At 38.9% G+C, this 22,567-nt stretch overlaps 1 protein-coding gene across 9 annotated transcripts in view; it reads left to right on the forward strand.

Annotated features, from left to right (window-relative positions):
* The window catches only part of dock10 (dedicator of cytokinesis 10), a 73,075-nt gene that overhangs the window by 16,725 nt on the left and 33,783 nt on the right, over positions 1-22,567 (forward strand). For 7 of the 9 annotated variants that reach the window (XM_061719361.1, XM_061719366.1, XM_061719368.1 and 4 more), the window contains exons 1-3: positions 5,581-5,972; positions 17,130-17,249; positions 22,440-22,529. In XM_061719361.1, coding sequence (XP_061575345.1) covers positions 5,814-5,972; positions 17,130-17,249; positions 22,440-22,529 — 369 coding nt within the window. In that variant the 5' untranslated portion in view covers positions 5,581-5,813. Of the gene's footprint in view, positions 1-5,580; positions 5,973-13,870; positions 14,034-17,129; positions 17,250-22,439; positions 22,530-22,567 lie in introns of those variants that run through there. The other 2 variants (XM_061719364.1, XM_061719363.1) reach the window with 2 other exon arrangements.

Below are 22,567 nucleotides of genomic sequence, written 5' to 3' on the forward strand. Positions count from 1 at the left end.
TTATTGTGTTGCATTGCTTTTAAATAACATCTGTTGAACATCTCTGTCTTCTTTAGTCGTTAGAAATGATAGATCACTGTAAATGTACACAAGTTTAGCTGTACCATTTTTAGTGGCTAACTGAAATCACTGTTAAAAACATAGGTACTTTCCAGTGTTTTTATTTTTTTCATCTCTTCGATTATGAAAGAGGATGTGAAGTTGTAGAATTACAGAAGATATCTTTGTAATGTTTAAGAAAATACCAGACCAAACTTTCTTTTCCCTCTAGTGACTGGTACTATGAACCCATTTCAGGTCCCTTTTTATAAAATGGAGCATACGTTGACCCGAGGTGGATTTCCATGACACTTTTTGGCAAAACAAAAGCGAAACTATGAGCGTAACTCTCCTAGTTCTCGCTCCATATCTCTGTATCTCATTGTACCTCGTCCTGCGAGACTTTTCTTCAAATCAAAGAAAAAGAAGATCTCCACTTGAAGACGATGGATGAAATTGTTTTTAGCTTTGGACAATATATTGTAAGTGCTGCTACCGCTGTTGCAAAAATAGTAAACATAGGATGAAGGCAGCGAATGACCATTTAAATGATTATTTAGAGGCAAAGCCCTTATGTTATGCAGTAATGTAGAATGATTAAGTTGTGTCATGGCACAACTAGATTGTATTAATGAGGCCAGAAATGGCTAGAAACTAGATTTGATGACTCTAGATTGACCGGCTATGTAACATCCGGCACTGCCAGATACGTGCAAATTGCAAAAAGTGGGTCCATTAAACTTGGGCTATACACATGATTACACATCTAAAATCCCCCTCATGAAAGCCTAAAACGGTTTTTGTGATATTTGGCAGTTTTTTTGAATTAGAGGCATTTCTTTTACAGGGTTTTCATTGCAATATTTAGGTTTTGCGCAGTGGGGGTAATGGAAACAGACATGCTTCTCCCATGGGATAAGGTTTATTGATCATTCAGTATCTATATTTATAAAAACTGTTTTCAGTGGCACGTAAATTCCCGGTACAATCAAGTGCATACAGCTATTCCAAACGGAAATAGACAGCCTATTTATCTCCCCTCTTACCTGACACTTATATTCCACATCACCCACAGCAATTGCAGGATGTCTTTCTTCCCATTCATAGACTTGGTGTCCAACCTCCCTTTCACTGTAACCACAGAGAGGGCAGTTAATAAAAGATCTGTGAGACTGACTTAAGTATTAAATAATGATACGTTCGACATTCTTACTAAGTAGTCAGAGAGAAAAGAAAACATGTATAGTTGTACATGTAGCCATAACAGACCATCTGGTCACTGGTTCTGTAATCTCAAATGACAGTCTTCAGCAACAACTCTCATTTTTAGCTTTGAAATAGTACCTGAATAGTGATTTGCAGAGTCTCATAATAACTCAGTGCATAAATGACTTCTACATAGTAGAATGGTCCGCAGATTGACAGCAGTAGATGTATGATGAATGTCATGAAGCTATGAATCTGAAAGAGCTGTCTTGATGTAAAGAGTCCCGTCATCGTGCACATGTATTACTCTTCTTTCTAAATTCCCCAACGACTAAAGGTTTCTACATCAAATCAAATGACTGAATTCTGTAACTGAATGACTGTAGTCCCATAGAGATTTACTGAGTTTTTGTAAGTAAAGCACTGAATGAAACAAGTCTTCCTTCTGAAAGGAAATATGCGACTGAAATGATTCCTGTTATTTCTTATCTTAAGTTTGTCCATTAAAACTAACACCCATGTAAGGAGTATAATAGTCTAATGGGAGGCTAATACTTTAATGTTTTTTGATGATCACATCATTAAGAATATATCACCAATTGTCTTCCGAAACTTTTGAAGAAGAGGAAATTAGACTAAATTTTACTATTCATTATCGCACTTGCATCCAGATTAATAAAGGGTTCATGATTTTTCTTATTATTTTAAAGTGTCTCAGTCATCTTTCCTCAAAGTATATCAGAATTGGACCTTAATCTTGTTTCTTTATGTTACTTTAACTTTAAGTTTTTTCTAATCTGGCCCTTAAGTGATATATTAAAATGTCAAACTAAATCTTTGTAATAACTTTTGCACTTACTTTTAAATTTGGTTAGCTTCATTTGGAGAATAATTTCAAATTTGCAAGTTTTTTTTTTTTATAGGAAACAGCGTGTGCAATAATCTGCATATATCTGGAAATGGCGTGAAGGCAGTGAATGAGTGTATGATATCAGGATATCTGTGTAACATGGGGACTTTGCTGGCAAGCATAGAGGGCATGTTTGTGTGGGCATATTTGCATGACAGGACCATTGTGGGAGCCTGGCACACAAACAAAGCCCATCTCTGTGGTTTCTGTGTTTAATAGCTGCTGCTGTAAGACATGTTGCACTGAGTAGCCTTTAGTGAGAGGCAGATTATCTGGAAGCAGAGAGGTGGTGAGGAGGGGTTGAAGGTGGGCACGATTTAATGTTTCTCTTTTTTTCCCCCCTTTATATGATGCACTGGACATTGTCGTCTCCTACTGAGTGAGGCATGTTAATATTTGTACCCTGCGTGGGACTGCAGTTCTGCATGTGTATGTTTTAGTCTGTCTCTCTTTGTATCTCTGTGTGTGTGCTGTGTATATTTAGCAATGTAACGTATTATAATGGGGAACATGGATGTGGGTGGTGGGTTGGATTTTCCGCCAGGCTGACACGTACACTAATGACCTTAATCGTGACCTGGCATCACTATGGTTACTTCTTTCTCTTTGCAGGAATGTGTGTGCAAATGTGTAAAAACTGCTGATGACCTTTTTTTTTTAGTACATATTTCCAGTTGAATCATTAAGCATCATTTTAAAAATGTGTGAAATATTTTCCCATATGATTTCGTAATATAATGATGTTAACTCTAGGCTAAATGTAGCTGAAGAAATGTCTGACTCTTGGTTTGCTCATTTTGTTTTTCTTTTTTTTTAATGACTTTTATGTCATGTGCTCCCAAAGAAGTGAAGTCACACATTAAGGATGGATGGAGATTAAAGATGGTTCTATGGAAATCAATGACATAATTTTCTTTCCTCAAAATTTACTTAACTTGTATAGTACTTTTCTTAGAATAAAATGCAGCATAAAGTGCTTAACATTAAAACTAAATCAATCCTAACCATCCATCCACCCACCCCCCTTCCCCACCAACCCTAATCCCTGTTGATGATAAAACACAATCAAAGATTAAAATAGATAACATGGAAAACATTGCTGGGCACCGAAGAACCCGTGAGAGAACAGGTGTGCTACAGCAGACTGAATGGTAGGGTGGTCCAATGAGGGGACACTGGAGTTAAAATGTAAAATGTGAGAAAAATGTGACAATAAAAATAAGTAAAAATAAATAAATATATAAAAATAAACAATATAATAATAATGAATTGTAATAGAATTAGAAGATAAGATATCGCCAATGAATAATGTAAAATGTGCTAAAAAACAGGGCTGAGCAGAAAATCTAAGATGTAAAGTCTAAAACAGGATTAAAACAATGAGGACATTGGTTAATGGCCAGATTAAAAAGATTGCTCTTGAGCCTGTTTTTCAAAAACGTTCACATTCTCCGCAGCGCTCAGGTTCTCCAGTAGGCTGTTCCATAAATATGGGAGATAGTATTTGAAAGCAGTCTCACCATGGGAATTTAAAGAAGGCTGGTGCCAGAGGACCTGAGGGTCCGTGAAGGTTTGTATGGTTAAAGCAGATCAATCAGGTAAGAAAGGTCAAGACCATTAAGACTTTTAAAACCATAAGAAGTACCTTTTAAAATCGATCCTGAAAGACACAGGGAGCCAAAGCTGTGATTTTTAAAACCGGTGTAATGTGAGCTCGCTTTCCGGTCCTCGCGAACACGAGCAGCCGAGTTCTGAAGAAGCTGAAGGTGTGAAATGTTTTTTTTGGAGAAGATCAGAAAGCAAGGCATTGCAGTAATCTATGCGATTTGAGATTAAAGAATGCATTAGCATCTTTGTGTTGGCCTGAGAGAGAAACCAGCGGACTCTGAATATATTTGTAAGATGATAAAATACCTGTATTAAACACTTGCTTAACATGTGGAATAAAACTGAGCTCAGTCAAGAATGACGCCCAGGTTTTTTACTTGATCAGTTTGGTGCATGTCATTTTGACAAATGTTTCATTCTCTTAGCCTTGGGACCAATAACTAAAACTATGCAATTGCCAGTTGGCTGTGTGTCTTCAGGAGACATGGCAATGTACAGCTGTGTGTCATCAGCGTAGCTGTGAATATAATACTTAATAAGTGTCTGAGATATAGTTCAATGTGTCTTGGGTATTTAAAAGTTTGTTATTGCTTAGAGGGGAAGTATTTTCTGATTGAGTGACAGGTGTCTCAACCTCTGAACTGGTTGCACTTCGTCCCTGCAGCTCAGATCCACCTCTCCTTCTTCTTAACACAGACATACAGTCACAGTCACTTTACATAAATACATGTTAAGGTTGGAGGGCTTTGTTGAAAAACGCAGAGGGTATTTAACCAAAATCAAGTCAGCAAAATTTGTCTGCACACGCTGTTGCATCCAATCTACATTTTGCTCTGATTCCGGCCCAACAAACACAACTGGCAAAGAGAACATAGAGGATTTTATGATGACAAGAATTTTGAATTACCGTACAACATATGAGAACCATTTTCTTCTGGGAATGCTTCTTTTTTCTTTCTTTTTTAGTTCAGTCCCACTTAAAACTGAAACATGAAGAATAAAACAAGACCAGATGTTGTGGTGACCTGACGAAAAATTGGAGTGGTGAAAGTGAATCTTGCTGGTACTCGGCAACATCAAAAGCGATAGAATGGAATTTTATACGTGGAGAATGTCGACGTGCTAATGCCTGTTAATGTGCCGAACCAAAGTTGGGGAGGGGTTTTAGATGTTACTTCTAAAACAACGCATGCACCGCTTCATCTGTAAAGCCACCCACACTCCAATTTCCATCCACTTTCCATTCAATAGGCCCGTGCTCTCCTCTGCGCCTCACACTCTTCCAACCTCATATCTGGCAGAGTGCTGTGCAAACGTACAGATTAAAAATACACAAAAATTACTATACTACTTCTTCATAATAGCAGTTGTTTATTTTTCCCAATCAGCCACGATTTGCGGAATCTGCACTGAGAGGCCTTGAGCAGGTCTTTGGTGCAGAAATGGCAAGGGCACAAATGCAGCCAACAGAACTCCGGCATGAACAGATGAAAGGATTTATGTGATTGGGAGACAAATGGAGCCAGAGAGAGAGAGGGAGAGAGAGAGAGAGCAAGCAGCATTATGAAAATCAGAAAAAATGATGCTGAGATTGTGTGTGCATGTCTGGTTCTGGTCAGCTGACAGCTATGGCAGAGTGTGATTTGTTGAATGAGTTGGGCTGGGTTGAACCACACACAGCTGCAGTCTGTGTGTGTGTGTTGGAGAGAGAGAGAGAGAGAGAGAGAGAGGGGGAAAAAAAGAAAGGAAGGGAGAGAGACATTTAGGGCTGCCAGTGTGTCAGCTCAGCAGCATTAACATTAGGAGCTGGAGCCTGGAGCAGAACAGTTTGGGAAAAACTGAAAAATCTGGCAGCGCAGGGCTGGTAGAGCAGATGGAGGGAAGGGTGAGGCATGGTCGGATTGAAAATTAGTTTCTGCATTGGGCTAGAAGAGAGCATACAACCTCTGGCTGGACCAGGGGCTTCCCTGGACTCAGCTCTGATAGACTAGGACGAGCTCTGCACTGCTGGACACGACAAGGCTGGACTGGGAGACTGCAGCAGAGGAGAATGGGTTGCTCGGCCAGCGTGGTCCTGCTTCTACGCTCTGTGGGTGGAGCCGACTGTGGTCACATGTGTTCACGACAGGACCAGATGTCCGTGGAAGCTGCAACACCTACATTAGAGGGTTACACCACTACCAACTCACCTGTGACCATCATTATAATGGTAACCAGCACGCCTACAGCTCTAAGTTACTTGCTGAATGCGCTTGTAGATAGGACGCTGGGGCTACATTATATTGACGTGAAGTAATCCTGTGATAAGTGGCATCATATTTTCCATGTTTTCATGACTTAGTTTGTATATATATGCAAGTTAAACTGCTTTGAAAAGGGGCTTTTTGGGGCCCAAAGCTGAATGTTTATTCCAGTTTGACGAATTAGCCTCTGCTCACTTTCTCTGTCCAACTTTCTCTTTTCTGCTGCATCTTAGTTGGGGAAATTGATATATGATTGGTGGTTTGGGCCTGCTTGTTTGCACTCACAGCTGATGTGCAGAAGAACGGAAGTGGAGGGAGGAGAGTTTGGAGGGGTGGGGGTGTCTGACGTGAGGAATCTAGTTTCTGTGGGAAAAAAAAATCATCTTTCTTTGCATATGGTCTGCAGAGGAGATGATAAAAATAGCTGTTTAAACAGAGCCATTATTAATATGGAGGGTTAGAGCTGTTTCTTTGAGCGAATAAGTGAATTAATGAATAAATCACTGCATGAAAGAGAGGACAGTTTTTAGGACACAGACGAATTACTTACATGAAAGTACACTTGACCATTTCTTTCGAGAACAGCACTGCATACCAGTCAGCCTTTTGGTGTTTCTATTGACTATGCTTGGCATTTTTTTTCTGTCATTAATATTCCAGGAAAGATCCTGGTTTCTGTCAACCTGTATGGAAAAGTAAAAGTGTAGCCTAATTTTTTTCCACTTGCTTAAACCTTGTCTCCTAGAGGTCATTTCCTGGCCTGTGTGGGAAACAGAAGTTAAGACACCCTGTACAGTCATGTTAACTTGCACACTTTTTTTTCACTTGCACAACTTATTCAGGCCAGGTATTGCTGGAAAGTAGTGCACCAACTCAGCATTTTGTGGCCCCTTTTAGAATGAAGCATTTCCTCATCACAGTGGGGCATTCATCATTTCCAACAACTAACCTAGTTCAGCACAGTTGCAATTTAAATTTTGGAATAAAATCTTGTGATTTTAAATGTTTTCATCTAGCTCTATCATTTACAACACAGAATAAGTAGCAGGTTGCTGCAGGTTCATGGTCGAAGACCATCAGTTGTGTCACGTTGTTGGTTAAAGAAAATAAAAGAAAAAAGGGTGGAGTGGGGATTGGAACAGAATGTTGTCTGCGATTGTTCTGTGAAATTGCTCGCGACTTGCTATGGAAGAAGAAGAAAGAAAAATAATCTGAATGAATGGGGAAAAGATGGAGAAATGTACTCGGCATAACTAGATTTGATGCTTCTACATGCCCAGAGCCATGTAGAAGTATTTTAATCTTGGATCTCTAGCACAGCAGGCAGAAAACTGCATGAGAGCCCTTTTTGAGGGTGTAGTGCTGGGGACCTTTTGTAACATGTAAACAAGGACAGAACGTAATGTTTTACTTATCCCTTTGAGCTTAGATTCAATTACGACATACTACAAAGACTGAGAAAATAGTACAAAATGGACATTAAGTCATATAAATCGTGACAGTTAAAAGAAATACTACAAAGATTATTTTTTTTCATTTGATCCCAGTGGCATGGTTAGAAAAAGTTGGAGAAAGAAGGAGTTGGAGAGGAGAAAAGCATTGGATGCATTTTGAAGGTCTAAAAGCTTCAGGACATTTGGTTAATATAGGATTTTAATTGTTCAATAATTTGATACTTCCTTTTATCTATTTTATTTTCATAATGTGCCAAATATTGCCTGAGATTGCTTTTCTGAAATGCCAGAGACCTGCTATTACCAAATGAGAAAGTAAAAGCAGTCTGAATGTATTTTTCTTCAAAAACGTGCTTATATTGGGTTAAACGTGGCTCTACATGCATGTTTCTTCTGATTGCAGCTCAGGCGGCTGCCTCCCCTCTTGAAAACTGGAAAACTCCGGACAATTAAACAGTGCTGGAGCACATATACCGTTTATTGTCACCTGATAAAGACAAGGAAGTGCAGAAAGGATCTTTGTGTATAAATCAAGGCTAATAATTAAATTAGCGTTCTACAATCTCCTTTAATTCTCTGGAAGTGGATGTTTCATGAGGATTTTCTTTGCATGTTGTTGCTTAAGCTTGATGCACTCTATACAGTGTTTTACTGGAAGTGTCGCACTACTTTTTAAAACGAGCATTGCTTTTGGTTTCTCGTTTTGAACACTTTAATTTTCTTAGTATCTTTGATCAATTGAGTATGGTCGAAATGATTTGCCATAACAGCAAAATTATTTCAGAAGTATTTATTTCAGTGTGGAACCAGTGTGCTCAGAGGGAAACAGATGTAGTGTGTGTTTTTGAAAAGAGAGAGAGAGAGAGAAAAGAGTTAATTGGCATCAACACTAACTCAGACTATCAAAAGGCCCCCAAAAGAAGCGAGCGCTGTTCATCAGAGGAGTGACCTCTCTTAGAAGTATAAATCCCCATTAGTCTCACAGTATCTCGACCAGAGCCGGTATTGCTCTGATGATGTAAAGCAGATGGCTTGTGTCTGGGCTTTACTTCTCTCTGCTGTCTCAGCAGCTGCCTCTGTCCCCTCCTATCTCCCTCTCTTTACTTCAAATCAGTCTCTGACACCATTTTTCTTCCCCCACACTCCCACTCCCCCTCTCTTTTTGACGCACTTTCGTCACGTTTGCCTCAACAGGATAAGAAGCTCTTAAATCTGTGCTTGAAAATGACAAGCCTGTATATGCGCAGATGTGAGACGTCTCATTTCACTCTGTCTTTGTCTTTTAAGGGTTGTCCGCCTTAATGATTTCTCAACTCATCTTCAATCCTTTATTTATTCTTCTGGCTAATTTAGAGCAGACTCCCTTGTTCATAGTTATGTTGGAGTGCAGTCATTATGGGATCCAATAGTCTGCTCTTCTATTTGTGGCTGTAGTTTACCAACATCAACACCCTCTTCCTTACTCCTGCTGAGAGTCAGGGAGGGAGAAACGAAGGGGCTGGGGACTGAAGGATGTTTTTAACCGCATTAAAACAAGGAAGAAGAGTAGAGACAGAGAGATAATCAAAGGAGAGGGAACTGAAGGAGCCAGAGAAGATCTCACTGCCTCAGAAGTTGGAGGACTGCATCACGGACAGGGTGATTACGATTCAGTGGTTCATTCACAAACATCAAACACTCAGTACAACAGTCAGTTTAAGAAAACATAAATGGTTCAGAGCTTTGTGGTTCTTTTTTCACTTTTTATTAACTTTTTTTTTAGTTTCACTTCTAATGAGCACGAGTCATGAAACATATTGCAGTCTTTTGTTTCACAACTTGATGCAATTTCCCAGGGTCTTAACCCTTTATTAGTCATACTACCACAGAAAGGCAGTGTTACTCACTTTTCAGATGTTACTTTCTTTCTTTAACAGCAGCTAAAGGATACAGTGAGGCGCTTGACCCCACTCCATCACTTTCCTCCATCGGGAGTATTTTTAGATTTAAGACCTCACCTACAGCATCAAGCTGCCATGTAGCCATGCTGCAAATGTAGATTTAGACATAGATTACATTCAGGAACCCTTTTAGGAGCATTCATTTAATATGTTAGAGCATACAGTACCTAGGATGAGAGCTCACAACAACACACTAAGCAAAACTCACTCAGCCACAAAAAAGACTTGAATGTCAAATCTGGATACTGATGTTTGGTACCAGTTCCTCTTTAGGGCATAGTCTTGTCGTACCTCCTGTATTGAGCTTAAGTTTTAGAAATAGCAAAGAAGTAACAAAAGCCAGGATATTTGTAAATCACCAAATATAACTTCAGGAATGCTCTGTCCGAGATCAGCTTGGTAAACCCCGGGTCTCAGTGTTGGTTCACTCGTCTCCCTTTTTCCATTACATTTTTAAATATTTGCTGATGTGGGCTAATTTATTTTGTTTTCCTTAACCAATGTTTGAAACAGAAATGCATTTGCAACTATACTTGTGTACTGAAATACAAATAGGGAAATGGAAAAGCGTGAGTTGGAAGTTATGCTTCCATATATACCACATTATGCACAGTAAAGCATAGCATTAACTCAGCTCTTCTTTTGGTTAAGTCGGCTACATAACTGTTGATGAGAATCAGCTGATGAAAAAAAAAAATCAGGAGCAGGAGTTTCAACTTCTCATTTCTGAGGTAAAGCATATGCATGATTGAAGTTGACTTTGGGTAGAGATCATGAGCGAAGATAAACATAGGGAAGTTGGATAATTGTGCTCTGAGTAGGTCCTGTAACATGGCAGCATCATGCAAATATGAGCAGCTCGCACGCTGACATTTTCAAACTGAAATAAATAGGATTGTGTTTTTCTTTTCTTTCTTTAATTTCGCAGTGAGTTCAAATGCTAAAATACTGTATATTTCTAAAAAAAAATGTTTTTCTTTTCAAGGGAAACATTTATGCTTATAGTTAAAATCAGTTCAATCTATCTTGTAATGTCAGATCCAAGTAAATGTTTACTGTATTGTAACATATTAAACTAAATTTGCTTCCCTAAGTTTTATGACGGCTCTTCGTTGGCATTTTTATGGCCAGTTTATGATAAATGATGTTGCCTTAGTCCTGTCAGAAGACATCTCAAACAGTCTTCACCCCCAGACACAACCGATTACACTGTAAAGTTCCATGACAAGTGTTTTGTTTATGACAATGATATCGCTTGTGTTCACACTTATTCAAATTAAGTTTAACAATTATAAGTCATGTCATCTCTACTTATTTATACAATCACAGCATAACAGGATGCAAACTCTTTGCATTTTATACATTTATATCTTATCTGTATCTGTCTTACACATAATGTAAAATGTGGTGTGGTGTGTAAAAAGTTTATGTTGATTGTCTGCAGTAAATTGCAACTCAAGTCTTGGTTTTAACCTATTTTATAAATTAAAGTAAAATGTTTAAAAAAAAAAGAAGATTGTAATTGTGTGCAGTTCCACTTTTAAGAGCCTTGTTAAAAACTATTTGTTTCAGAGAGGCCATTTATGCAAAATATCTTCTTTTACAGTATCAGGGGTACTTTTCCACATATATAGTGTAGGTATGTGGTCACATATTATTTATTCATTTTTCAATTGCCCTTGGATTGTGATGTAACATCAATCCTGTGTGCCCAAGTCTTGCAGACTCAATGGTATGAGACTTTGAGACTTGTAGTGACCACACAAAAAGGGGGGTATGGAAGGAACGCTTCAGAGAGGCAGTCTCTCAGATGTAAAGATTGGCAGAGGCTCACCAATATGCAACAAAATACATTAAAAAAATCATGGAACCATTTCAGGAAAATATTCCTCAACGTACATTTCATCTACAGTGTATTATTTCATCGAATGATTAAGAGACTCTCTGTGTGCAATGCACAAAGCTGAAGGTCAAAACTGGATGTTGGTGAGCTTCGGACCCTTGGCTGGTGCTGCAGTAGAAACGGACATGAGTCTCCATTGGCAATCACTGCATGGGCTTAAGAACGCTTCCAGGGATCATTGCCTGTGAACACAGTTTGCAGGCCAATCCACAAATTCAGCTCACAGCTTTATTGTGCAAAAAGGCAGCCATATGTGAACACAATCCAGAAATGCCAACGTCTTTTCTGGGCCAAAGCTTATTTAAAATACTCTGAGGGAAAATTGAAAACTATTCTGCAGTCAGATGGTTCAAAATTAGAAATTCTTGTTGGAAACCACGCAAGCCGTGTCCAGCAGATTATAGAGGTATTGGGACCACCCAGCCTGTTCTCAGTGCTTTATTCAAAAGCCTCCATCTCTGATGGCATTGCATTAGAATGGAACGGATGCCTTACACATCTGGAAATGCCCCATCAATGCTGGAAAGTACACAAAAAGTTTTAGAGCAACATGTGCATCTAGATAATGTCTCTTTCAGGGAAGGCCTTGCATGTTTCAGCAATACAATGCTGGTTGATGCTTCTGTATCCATCATAACTGCATGGTTTCAGAGGAGAAGAGATCTGGTGCTGAACTGCCATACCTACACTCACGACATCCAGACTAACTTCTTTGTAACTGAGGTTTTATTTAGATTTTATTTTATTTTTCTTAAAGGTATTGTGACATGAAAAACTAATTTTTCTTGATTTTTTGTGTTTTGTTGGGTGTCTTGACATCAATTACACCCAAAAAACAATGAACTTTTAACATTCAGTGTATTGTGTGCTTTCTGGGATTTTCCGCATAACTATGCACGGCGCATCTGGTTTGGTGGCGGGTCGTTACGTATAAACCCGCTAAATCACCGCCCCGTCCACCCAGCTCCCTGCCTCCTCTCCTCTCCAGCGCACCATAAAGGCTGATTTATGGTTCCGCGTTACACCGACGCAGAGCCTACGGCGTAGGGTTACGCGGCGAGGCGCACCGTACGCTGAACCCTACGGCGTAGGCTCTGCGTCGATTTAACGCGGAACCATAAATCAGGCTTAACACGGAGCTGTTTAGAGCCTCTTTTGTTCTAATCACCGGAGGAAAACTGCTAAGAAGACCCGCGGCCACTGACTGGACTTAAGATAAGGGGACTGCTGCTTGCATGCCTTTATTTTTATGATTGTTTGCTGTGGTTCGCCGTGCTGCTTTTCCGTGCATGTTTCGCCTGTCGCTCCCGGCTTAACTCTCCGACGCCGCTGTGAGCGTATGGCTGGAGGAGGAGGAGGTTGGGAGGAGGAGCGGAGCAATGATTGACAGGAAAGGGGGAAATGGAAGCGTTTTTCACGGCGCAAAAAAACACTAATAAAAAGCCAGGAATGGAGTACTAGAGTGAAGTTTTTCTTGTTACACTCTTTTAGACACATTTGAGGGATGTTGGCCAAGACTTTTAATAGTGTTAAAAGCATGTTAAAAATGATGTCACAATACCTTTTAAATGATATTATATTTGTAATGTCAATGCTTCTGCTAGTTGTTTATTTTTTTGTAATAAATGAATAACAGTTCATTGCATCTACAGTATAACTGTGTTATTTTGTTTGATTTTGACTTATCAATTCGAAATGTATACACCACATTAATCCAGCAGTGATATTTGTCCAGTTATGGAGTGTTGACGCATACACAAATCACAGGCATCAGTATCATTATCAAGATCATGTTGGATCGGTGCTTCCCTACCTCCCACACCCATATTGGCAGGGAGCCTAATGTGGTGGTTTAACATGACATAGGAGTTTGTTGTATCATCAAAAGTAGTTTCCCCTTGCATGGATCTCTGTTCTCCTCTGAGCCTCAGTCTGGGGAAGTGTGTGTTTGTGTGTGCAGACAAACAGACAAATGTGGCTGTCTGCTTGATAATATATTGGCAGCTGTATCTTATGTCATTAGTTTCATGTAGTATTCAACCAGTCTATATTTTTTATTTTGAAAATTGTCAGTATTTATGCATGTTTTTATGTGTACATTAGTTGGCAGACATACAGTCATGCACGGATCTACTGTAAGCTATGGCTTTAGAACAGGAAGTTGATGGTTTCTGGGCTTGCCTGGTGAACATTCAGTTGATATTGAGCTAAACTCAGAGAAAAGAAGATAAGATGCTGTTATTGTGCCATTGTGCCATATTCTGCTGGTAAAATGGGGTTTAATTGATTTATGTTTTGTTATGAAAGTGTCAGAGTTGAAGATGTTACATTAGACTTTCTTGCTGAATTGTCTAAAAATTAAGTCAAAGAATTTGTGACATTTTGACGCCGGAGAGGTTTAACATTTTTTTTTCTTTTTCTGCATGGACACTTGTGCAGTGTATGTGTGTGTCTGTGTGTGTGTGGTTGCCGTGTGTGTTGGACAGTCACTCAACAACTTCCTCTACTTCCACGTGTGACAACAGAAACTCATACAGAGAGCTAGTTCTGCTTCTGAAAGAGCACATGCCCGCAATGCGTGTTTTAGATGCTGCATTTGATAACGTTTTAAGGATAATACTGTAACTGGTGCTGTCAATTCATCTGGCAATGAGCTTCAGGAGCAAAATAACCTTCAGGAGGAAGATTAAGAGCAAACGGGTGCGATCGGATTTCAACCGGCTCAGTATTGTATGTATTTGATGTTTTTTTCTGTTTATTGTGTTGTGCTTTACCTTCAATTGGTACTAAATGGATGTTAAAAGTCCAAGAGTGACTCACATTTGCTCTTGGTTACTGTTTACAACGTGATTTACACATTTTTTTATATTGGTCTAACATTTGTGGTATTGATAGTTATTTCATAAAATTACAGCCTTCATGAGGATTAGGGTGCACTTTATTTCCTCTTATTTGAAGTACGTCCTTGTTACAGTTGGTCTAGCCTGACATTTACAAGAAGAGCAAGATTAAATCATATTTTTCATTTGACTGTTGCATATATATCAGTGCTGCATGTCTTTGTGAGCTAAAGCTACATTACAGTGAGTCATTTATGTCATTTATGTCATCTCATGAGGGGAAAGCCAGGGTGTCTTCTGAAATATTTACTCTGTCACATGAGTGAGAGGAGAGTCCCGTTCTTCAGATAAAAAGCACCTATGCTTTCTTATTTGATCAAATGTCATGCACATTTTCATTAGGGGTTAGCAGTAAAGCAAATTTTAAATAGTGTTCATAGTTAGGGCTAAAACAATTACTCCATTATTGGTTAGTCTGTTCGGTAGCTTTTTTAAATTATTTAATTCGTTTTTTGGTTTATTATACAGTATGTCACCAAATTATCTGGATTTTTTAAATTTATTTTTACATTTTCAAAGGGTAAATCAGCTAATAATCTTTTCAGAGCTGGTTTTATCAGTGAACACCAATCCCGAATTGAACAGAAATGATGGGGGGGTCAATGTAAACTACAACTCTCACTTGCGCAACTGTATAAGTGAAAAGTGTTAAGTGTTTAAGTGTGGTGAAATGTTTTACACCTTTATAAGAGGAAAGGCTAAAACTATTAGCTGTGTTTAGAGTGGCACTGAGACAGTTAAAATCAGCTCAGTTTTGGCCGTGTATAGCAATGCTTGTTCAAAGTGTTAGCTGTGGTGTATAAGAGCTAACGTCACTGTACATGTGAACTAGTTATCTGAATTTCCTCTGTTCCTGACCACAACCTGCACACCCTTTGCTTTTCGATTGCTGCTCTCTGCTCTGTTGCTAAACTCTGACAGTCAGAAATAATTGAATGCTGTCATCTATCATAAGTTGGAATGTAATTATTAGTTTCTGACTGATTCACGTATTGATCTTTATAATTCAAGATGATTTTGAATCTTTGAGACGAGATAAAATTTAGATGTTTTATCTAATGTGGCTGTTTATAATATATAATGTGTGTGGAAAAAGGTGTTGATGCAGTAGCCTATATTGATGAAATATATGTGATATAATTTAGCAAAAATACCACTTAAACATTTTTTTAATCATTTGTCACCTTTAATACACAAACTTGGTTGTTCAGCATGTTGTGCGAAAGCATTGCTTTAGTTGTACTTCCTCCAAAACCTTTATTTAGGTCCCATTGATGTCATAGCAAACACAGGAAATGTCCCGTTTCCATTTTTGGTAAATGGCAAAGTTACTTGTTGGTTATGAAAAGTGGACTGTGACTAATTCCATCTTTAAGACTGCATGCTTACACCTTAGAAATATGATGTATACATTTAAAAAATAACTTGATGTGGGGATTTTGATGCCTAAAAAACACTTTTCGGTGACATCCAAGTTTTAGGAATGTAAAAAAAGTATTTTATTGGCAAAGTAAGATATATATATATATATATTTCAAACTTTTTTACCAGATCATTCATATAACAAAATATGATGACAGGTACCTAAGTATAAATATATGCCATTGTGTGTGTGTGTGTGTGTGTGTGTGTGTGTGTGTGTGTGTGTGTGTGTGTGTGTGATATATATATATCTTCTATTTTTTGTATAGAAATTAAATTCATTTTGATTATAATGAATAGGGGGTTAGGATTTACTTCTTCCTACTAATTTTAGAGCATGTTAATTATGATGGCTGCATGTTTTTATTTATATTTGTGTTTATTTGTTTTCTTATTTACATTTATTTATTATTGATTATTATTATTTTGTTTTGTATTCACTACTGTTTCATATTCGAAATACATTTTTAATTCAATTCAATAAATAATGTAGTTTTAACCTGTTTACTACATGTGTTCCTTGAGTTGGGGGCAGATGACTCGGAAAACGTTCAAGCCATTTTTAACCAGCACCAAGCAGCTAAGTAAATGTGTAGTAAAATTATGAGAATGTGGCATGCCACAGAAAACCAGCAACCAGCTGGCAGATTCTGCAAACAGTGTCATGTTATTGGTTTAAAGCTAAAACACCACAGAATATAACACTATAAAGATGACAACTCTTGAGACAAAAACTCAGAGCTAGTGGTTCAAGTACAACAAAAAAGGCATCTTCATTTTCTCTAATCAACTCTGAATTCAACTCAGTCTCTTCTTCTGTGTTCTGCCAGCATAAATCATTTTCCAGTGAAAGAGTCTAGATTCACTAGATTCATGAAATCTCAAGTCTCTGTGACCAATCATAATCTTTTTCGATCTTTGGCTCTCATACTTTGTGAAACTGAAATGTTTTGTCAGATGCAGATATGGCTCTTTATTTAACTGTTTTCCATCTTCATTTACTGTGGCTTGGCCTTACTGTGACTTACTGTGGCCTTGATAATATACAATATACTTAGTTTTGCACTTCTGCTTTCATCTCACATATGTGGTACCTTTGTTTTGATACCAAATCTATTTGAGTGCAGAGTGTTTTTGCTAAGATATACTCATTTTAAATTAGTCGGGGCATTTTAGAGTTGGAATCTCAGAAATCACTCTTGTGTAAGAGGCTAAATATTTGACACTCTGATATTTAATTGTACTGTACTACATTGGCTGACATCTTATTGTGTTCCAGTCAATGAATCATAAATTTATATCCCATCTTTTATCTTGTTTTGTAGGATTTTGTATTACAACATATTATATTGTATCCAATTCTATGATACTGCACTGCATCATATTGTACTGTAACCCACTGCATTATATTATATCTTAATGTGTAACATTATATTTCTGTATGGAGCTTCAGCATGTAAACACAAGCAAGTATTGATGAAGCCTTTTGTGTGTCTGTTTGCAGCAAGAAAAGCCGAAGGTGATCGATCCCCTTGACTATGAAGCTGTCATCTCTGAGCTGGGGGCTGACCTGAAGGAGGACCCTTCTAGAGACTTGTTACTGTTCCCCGACAATGATTTCTCGGTAAGCATCCATGTATGAAAATATGATGCTTTAGTAATTAATGCAATCATGACGAAAACTGGAGGAAACTGAAATGACAAAAAAAATAAAAGAATTGGCATCAGGTCATGTCGAGGATGAAATATCTTGGGAAATTAGTGGCACGGTACAGGATGCAGTCATCTATGATTGATTATATGGAACACTACTAAAGAGACATCTGCCAACGATAACAAATGATACATTTAAATCTTAAAAAAGAGAAAAAACATTCTTTGGCATCAATGATCACCATTGTTCAAGTGGCAGTGGGAGAGAGAGCTGGACGTGTCTTACGTGTCTTACGCCCAGTTTAATGCGGGTCATCAGTTGGTCGGGAAGTCCTGCAGCTCTTGTGAGAAACTTGGATATATAATTGATGATGCAACAGACAGCTGAGAGTAGTACCCATCCACCTTCAACTGAGCATAAAATAGATAGATGGATGGATAGATGACTTTATTCATCCCCAAGGGGAAATTTTGTTGAAGAGGCTTGAGGTTCTGAAGTATCCAGGCTTGTATAAATGAGTATAAGAAGCAGACAGCTTTATTTCAGAAGTACGTAAAAGAGTCTGAATGGTTCCATTTTCTCACTTCCACTGTGTTGCAAACTGGCACATTTGATTGGGATTTGTGTTTAAAAGCAGTCGTGGTGTATGCCAGACACCCAAGCCCAGATCCTTTAAGCTAGATGTTCATTAAAGTTTTGACCTTTTCTTGAATTTTTTCAAGGGTAAAAAATAATTTTGCAAAAAGTCTATTAACATGCATGCACATGTCTCAACAGCATAACGTACACCAGCAGCAGGTTTATGCCGGCTGACCTGAGTTGGATCTCTTCCAAGAATTTAAATCTCCTTTGAATACAGTGATTTGATTACTAACCATGGGAAGCTACCAAGCATTTTCACCATTCTGTTTAGTTGTGTACAGTAATAACACCAAAGTATCAGCTGTGAAGTCCAACATGATACAGTTAAGTTTAAAAGGCATTATGGCTTGCCTTCAAATACATCACGGAAACCGATCATTCATTCACTCTAATCGTGTATAGGGTGCATTACAGGCATTTCATTACAGTCAGTATCTTATTCTCTGTGGCTCCCTTCAGCTCTTTGTTCATTAGTGCCTTCATTACTGTGTTAATGCTTTGCTGCACATGCACATAATGCACATTACAACAACCTAATTGGCTGTTTGTGGTCTTCATTTGCTTGTGGACCAAAAAGCTGAAGCTTTAATGCAGGAGCCTGCTGGTTCTGGCTACAGAACACTGTCCTCCATTTTTTTTTTTTGATCAGCAGTCTCTTTACTTAAAAGTGAAAGTGGCTTTCCAGATTAGTCATGAACGAAAAGCTTTTACTAGTGTGCCTCTTTGCCAGCTAACTGGTGGACACAGCTGTGGCCAGCCGACTTCTCAGCTTCTCAGTCAACATCTGTATGTTTACGCTGACTTATTTTTACTGGCTTTCTACATGAGCAGTGACATGGAGATAAATCTCAGCGTTTTACTGTACATGTGGTTGTTCATCAAAGATGGAATTGATTTTCTGTTTCATGGATCACAAAAAATGCACTTCTTATGATTAAAGTTGCATGATTTGTAGGTGAGGCCTTTAGGCTTTAAATACATGCAGAGAAACCGAGCCCCTGTTATGATCTTTGAGTCAGCAGATTCTATTTCAAGAAGAAATAAATGAGCATTGCATTAAAATACCAAATCCAAATTTTCATTGGATGTTTAGGGCAAGAAAATCTGAGCATAACGGTGTGCTGCTACGCTCACAGTGATAATGATTCGTGTACGCTGCAAGTCGCTGGATCCTTTACAACAAAATTAAATTAAAATAGAATAAGATTAAAAAATGAGGTTGATGCTGGGCTACCATAAACCTCCAGAAACCATTCTTAAATGCTCCTCGGGGAAGGACATCAGTCATCCCTAAGATATTTTCGGATGATTGGTGATGATGGAGAATGTGTTGATTTTGTATTTCTGCCCAGTCAGTCCGGAGTCAGGCTTTTATTGTATCTCCTTTTGGAGTTAATCACATGCCTTTTGTTCACTGCTGTTGACAGGCTAACAAGTCCCCCTGAGTGGGTAGACTTTGTACTTCTATGCAAGTTTGCTTCTTTCTTTATGGACAAAATTCAGAAAATTGGACATACTGTCAGTACTCCTACGTAGAGAAACCATGACACACTTTTGAAAGATACCCATAAGAACCTGGATAAAATTATACGTCGCCTGAGTTTCACCACTTGCTGCCTTGATACTTTGCCTTTTGAAAGTCATGCACATTGTATTTCCTCAAATCTTCTCGAGATTATAAATACATTCCTGCTTTCAGGTATCTTTTCTCAGTGCCTTAAAATGCCGTCATTAAGCCACTATTAAAAAAAAGAATAGTCTAGACAGGTCACTCATGAACAGCTTAAGGCCTGTATCAAACCTTCCCATTTCTTAGTAAAATCATAGAAAAGGCTGTTTTTCAACAGTTGTATAACCTCCTGAGTCTAAAGTCTGCTCTGTTTACGGCCATAACACCGACACAGCTCTAGTAAAGGTCCTTAATGACATCCACTCCAATACGGGTATCAGCAACGTTTCAGTCTTGGTCTTATTGAAATGCAGTGCTGTATAAATAATAATGTTTGGAGCTAAGGAAGAAAGGTTAAAAGTCAGCCCTCAGCTTCAAGCAATGAACCTAAAAACTAATAGTCAAACCAGAAATCAGGGAGTGGTTCTGGACTCAGACCTGAATTTTAACAGCCACATTAAGACAGTAGTAAAGTCAGCCGAAAGAACATATTGAGGATTAAAGGACTGATGTTAGAAAAACTTGCCGATATTTTTATCTTCAGTAGACCGGACTACTGTAACGCTGTTCTCACGGGTCTCCCTAAAAAATCTATCAAACAGCTGCAGTTAGTTCAGAACGCTGCTGCCCGAGTCCTCACTAAGACCAGGAGAGTGGACTATATAACTCCAATTTTTACATCTTTCCACTGGCTTCCTGTCTGTCACATACGGTAATAGATTTTAAAATCCTGCTGTTGGTATAAATCTCTAAAAGGTCTCAGACTGAAATACATCTCTGATCTCCTGGTCCATTATGAACCAACCAAAGCTCTCAGGTCACCAGGGCCACATGTTCAGCTTTTATGCTCCTCACCTGTGGAACAAACTCCCAGAATGCATCACGGCTGCTCAAACCCTCAATTGCCCTGGTGATTTTGAAGCACAAGTGACAGATCTGGAATCCATATCCAAGTACCTTAGACTTACATGGGGAAAATGCATACCTTTTTAAAGGGGACCTATTATGAAAAACACGTTTTTTTCTTGCTTTAACATATATAAAGTGGTCTCCCCTCAGCCTGACAACTCAGAGAAGGAGGAAAGCATCCAAATTCTGCAGTGTCTGTACAGCCGCCCGGATGAGCCGTCCAGTGTCATGTGGCTTCTACGAGCCGTTCAGATTTGCGCATTTTCGTTACGTCACCAAAATGCAAACCACGCCTCGGTCTCCTCCGCTGCTGAAACCACGCCCACAACTAACTCCTCCGGCCGGAGCATCCGCCATTGTTCTGAAGCGGTGAATAGTGTGTGCTAACCACTTCACCTCGGGCTGTTTGAACAACGAGGGACAGTAGAAATTAGGTTTTGCATCGCATAAAGGCTGATTTATGGTTCCGCGTTACACCAACGCAGAGCCTACGGCGTAGGGTACACCTCGATTTAACGCAGAACCGTAATTCAGGCTTAAGATCCCAGCGTCCGACTATCGCGTCGAGCTGCGTGACATCGGACGCTCTCTGTCCACACTGAAACCGTTAAACTCGCAGCCAGTTAGGACAGTCAGAACAGACAGACAATAGAAAATAAAGCAATGGAATTGATTTTGTCACTGAAGTTCGCTAGCATCGCATGGGACACGCTTTAATAGTGTACGCCAGTGTTTCCGCTAGAAAAAATTGGCACCGGACAATGTGACCGGCAGGGTTTCAATTTACCGGACAAATGTTTGAAATTCCGGTCACATAGGCTATATGAATTTATTGACGTTAAAAATAAATCATATGCCCGCAGCACCAGTGAGTATTTTCACCGGACATTTTGACCGGAGAGATTATAAAATACCGGACTTCGGCATATTTTACCGGACAAAGTCCAGCAATTACCGGACAACGGAAACCCTGGTGTACGCAGCCGCTGCTCTTCTGCCCGGAGCGAGGCTTTGTGCCTCCCCTGCTACACGTCTTTCAGGCAGTCAATCAGCACAGAGCCTCATTATCATAGCCTCCCCGCCCCTCAGAATCCCTCATAGTGAAGGTTAGAAGCGGTAAAAATAGAGACATGGCCCAGAGTTTGAATTTCTGATTTACTGTATGTAGAATAAATAAGCTTTTGATTGTTTTTAAGACATTCAAGGCCTGTTTAAAATATACATTAAATGCCATAATAGGTCTCCTTTAAAGCAAAAGATACACTTAAACATTACATTATATTCATAGATCTCAAGCACACAGCTAAGAAGACGTAAACTAAGAGGTCAGTCTGATTAATGACACTAAAATGGCTTGTAAGGAAAATATATTAAGGTGGGATTCATAAGCGACACTCCTCGCACTTGCAGGTACTTTCTCATTGTCTTTACGTGATGGGGTTGGTGGCGGCATCCATATTTTATCTACATTCTGTGATCAGTCTCACATTGTTTCATCACTTTTTTATTCAGCTTTTCTCCTCCTTAATGTCAGTAGTTTACTAAATGTGAACCTGAAGGGAGTGACAGCAAAAGGATCCGGGAAGACCCGAACAATATTTGGAGTTCCCCAAACACTGTTGGGCGGGGTGAAACTTCTAAAACACATTCCTGTAAAAGATGACAGCCTTAACAATAACGGCATCTCATAAATCCTCTATGTATTGGTCGATCGAGCGATAGATAAATAGATAATGAATGTAATACTTAATATTTACAATAAAGTAATGAAATAACAGATTGACATAATTTAAACTTGTGCAACTGTATGGTAGGTGGAAGTATTTTGAAAAGGCTTCAAAAAAAGAAAAATGAATGGCTTTTCATGCAGACTTGTGTCATGTTCAGACCACATTTTTTCCCCTGTAATCAACCCTCCTCCGCCTCATTCATCCCTCCAGGTTTCCACGGTGCCTCAGGAGAGACGGACTCTCATCTCAACTGTTCCTGAAGGGGCAGAACTGCAGTCTGAGTGTCTGCTGGTCAGACAGGTAAGGTGTGAGTGTGTCTTTGTGAATCCTCTTGATTG

The sequence above is a fragment of the Cololabis saira genome, chromosome 4 (genome assembly GCF_033807715.1).
Source record: "Cololabis saira isolate AMF1-May2022 chromosome 4, fColSai1.1, whole genome shotgun sequence".
In the NCBI taxonomy this organism is placed as follows: domain Eukaryota; kingdom Metazoa; phylum Chordata; class Actinopteri; order Beloniformes; family Belonidae; genus Cololabis; species Cololabis saira.